Source organism: Cyprinodon variegatus, unplaced genomic scaffold (genome assembly GCF_000732505.1).
Source record: "Cyprinodon variegatus isolate N-32 unplaced genomic scaffold, C_variegatus-1.0 Scaffold257, whole genome shotgun sequence".
NCBI classification, from domain to species: domain Eukaryota; kingdom Metazoa; phylum Chordata; class Actinopteri; order Cyprinodontiformes; family Cyprinodontidae; genus Cyprinodon; species Cyprinodon variegatus.
The window spans coordinates 262,487-264,221 of NW_015150710.1; the positions used below are offsets into that span (position 1 = coordinate 262,487).

Here is a 1,735-nt window from a genome sequence, read left to right on the forward strand (position 1 = left end):
TAGAGATAGATCAGGATAACCTGAGCCACTCTAACTAGAAGCTTTATCAAAAAGTGTTTGTTCCTTCCTGTCAGGATGGAGACACACCGCTGATCAAAGCCACTAAGATGAGAAACATCGATATCGTGGAGCTGCTGCTGGATAAAGGAGCCAAAGTGTCGGCTGTGGACAAGGTGGGCAAAACCGAACAGTTCTGACCAGAAGTTTTTACCCTTTAAAGGCATAAAATGCCTCCATTTTCCCATAGGAGACAAAATATTTCCAGTTTTTTCCTTTTTGCCAAGAAAGGAAAGTTTCTAAAGATCAACGAATGACTTCCCTCTTTGTGTTGTCCTGTTTGTCCAGAAAGGAGACACCCCGCTCCACATCGCCATCCGCGGCCGCAGCCGCCGCCTGGCCGAGCTGCTGCTCCGCAACCCCAAAGATGGCCGCCTGCTGTACCGACCCAACAAGGCCGGAGAGACGCCGTACAACATTGACTGCAGCCACCAGAAGAGCATCCTCACCCAGATCTTCGGGGCTCGTAGGTTCCTGTTCGGGTTCAGCCCAGGTTACTATGGAAACACTGAGCTAACCGCATCATCCCCCCTCCCCCACAGGTCACCTCTCCCCCACAGAGACCGACGGCGACATGCTGGGTTACGACCTGTACAGCTCGGCTCTGGCCGACATCCTGAGTGAACCCACCATGCAGCCGCCCATCTGCGTGGGTCTGTACGCCCAGTGGGGCAGCGGGAAATCCTTCCTGCTCAAGAAGCTGGAGGGTGAGTCCGCCCCCCCTCTGACTGACCTCCCCCCCCACACACACACATCAGGACTCAACACCCTGCTCTCCTCCTCTTCCTCCCTCTGCTCAGATGAGATGAAGACGTTCGCCGGGCAGCAGATCGAGCCGCTGTTCCAGTTCTCCTGGCTGGTCGTCTTCCTTTCTCTGCTCTTTTGCGGCTCCGTCGCCGTCGTCCTCGGCTTCACAGTGGACGCCAAGCTGGCCATGGCGGTCTCCCTCAGCCTGCTGGCTCTGCTCTACCTGTTCTTTGGTGAGTCCTGACCTCTGCTGCTCTGCCCGGCTGTTCTTCAGCGCTGGGATGTGAGCAGATTTTCCTTTTCTGCAGTGGTCGTGTACTTTGGCGGCCGTAGGGAGGGTGAAAACTGGACATGGGCGTGGCTGATCAGCACCCGTCTGGCCCGTCACATCGGGTACCTGGAGCTGTTGCTAAGGCTGATGTTCGTGAATCCGCCGGAGCTGCCGGAGCAGAGCACCAGAGCTCTACCTGTCAGGTAGCGCTGATCAGGCCCTGGAGGAAATAAAGGGGAAGCTGCTGTTAGCTGATGAGGATGTCTCCCCCGCAGGTTCCTATTCACAGACTACAACCGTCTGTCCAGCGTCGGCGGAGAGACGTCGATGGCCGAGATGATCGCTACGCTGTCAGACGCCTGCGAGAGAGAGTTTGGTTTCCTCGCAGCGCGTCTGTTCCGAGTGTTTAGGACCGAGGAGACGCAAGGTGAGACATTCAGGACGTCACAGATCTACTGCAGAGATCAGCACGGTGTTCCCCAGGGTGCTATACTCGGCCCCCTGCTTTTGGGTTTCCATATTTAAGAGATATTATCTTAAGGGTCATTAAAATTCACCAAATTTAGTGATTGATTGACTTTATTGATCTCACAGTGGAGAAATGTACTCGTTACATCAGCTCAAATAGTCTAAGAAGAAGAAGGTGTCTCGCGAGCTTTC

At 54.6% G+C, this 1,735-nt stretch overlaps 1 protein-coding gene across 1 annotated transcript in view; it reads left to right on the top strand.

The window, feature by feature from the left end:
- LOC107089581 (kinase D-interacting substrate of 220 kDa-like) overlaps positions 1-1,735 on the top strand; it is a 32,683-nt gene that overhangs the window by 13,217 nt on the left and 17,731 nt on the right. The window contains exons 10-15 of the mRNA XM_015382464.1: positions 75-173; positions 346-523; positions 600-764; positions 858-1,037; positions 1,113-1,278; positions 1,351-1,502. Of these exons, the coding sequence (XP_015237950.1) occupies positions 75-173; positions 346-523; positions 600-764; positions 858-1,037; positions 1,113-1,278; positions 1,351-1,502 (940 nt within the window). The remainder of the gene's footprint in view (positions 1-74; positions 174-345; positions 524-599; positions 765-857; positions 1,038-1,112; positions 1,279-1,350; positions 1,503-1,735) is intronic.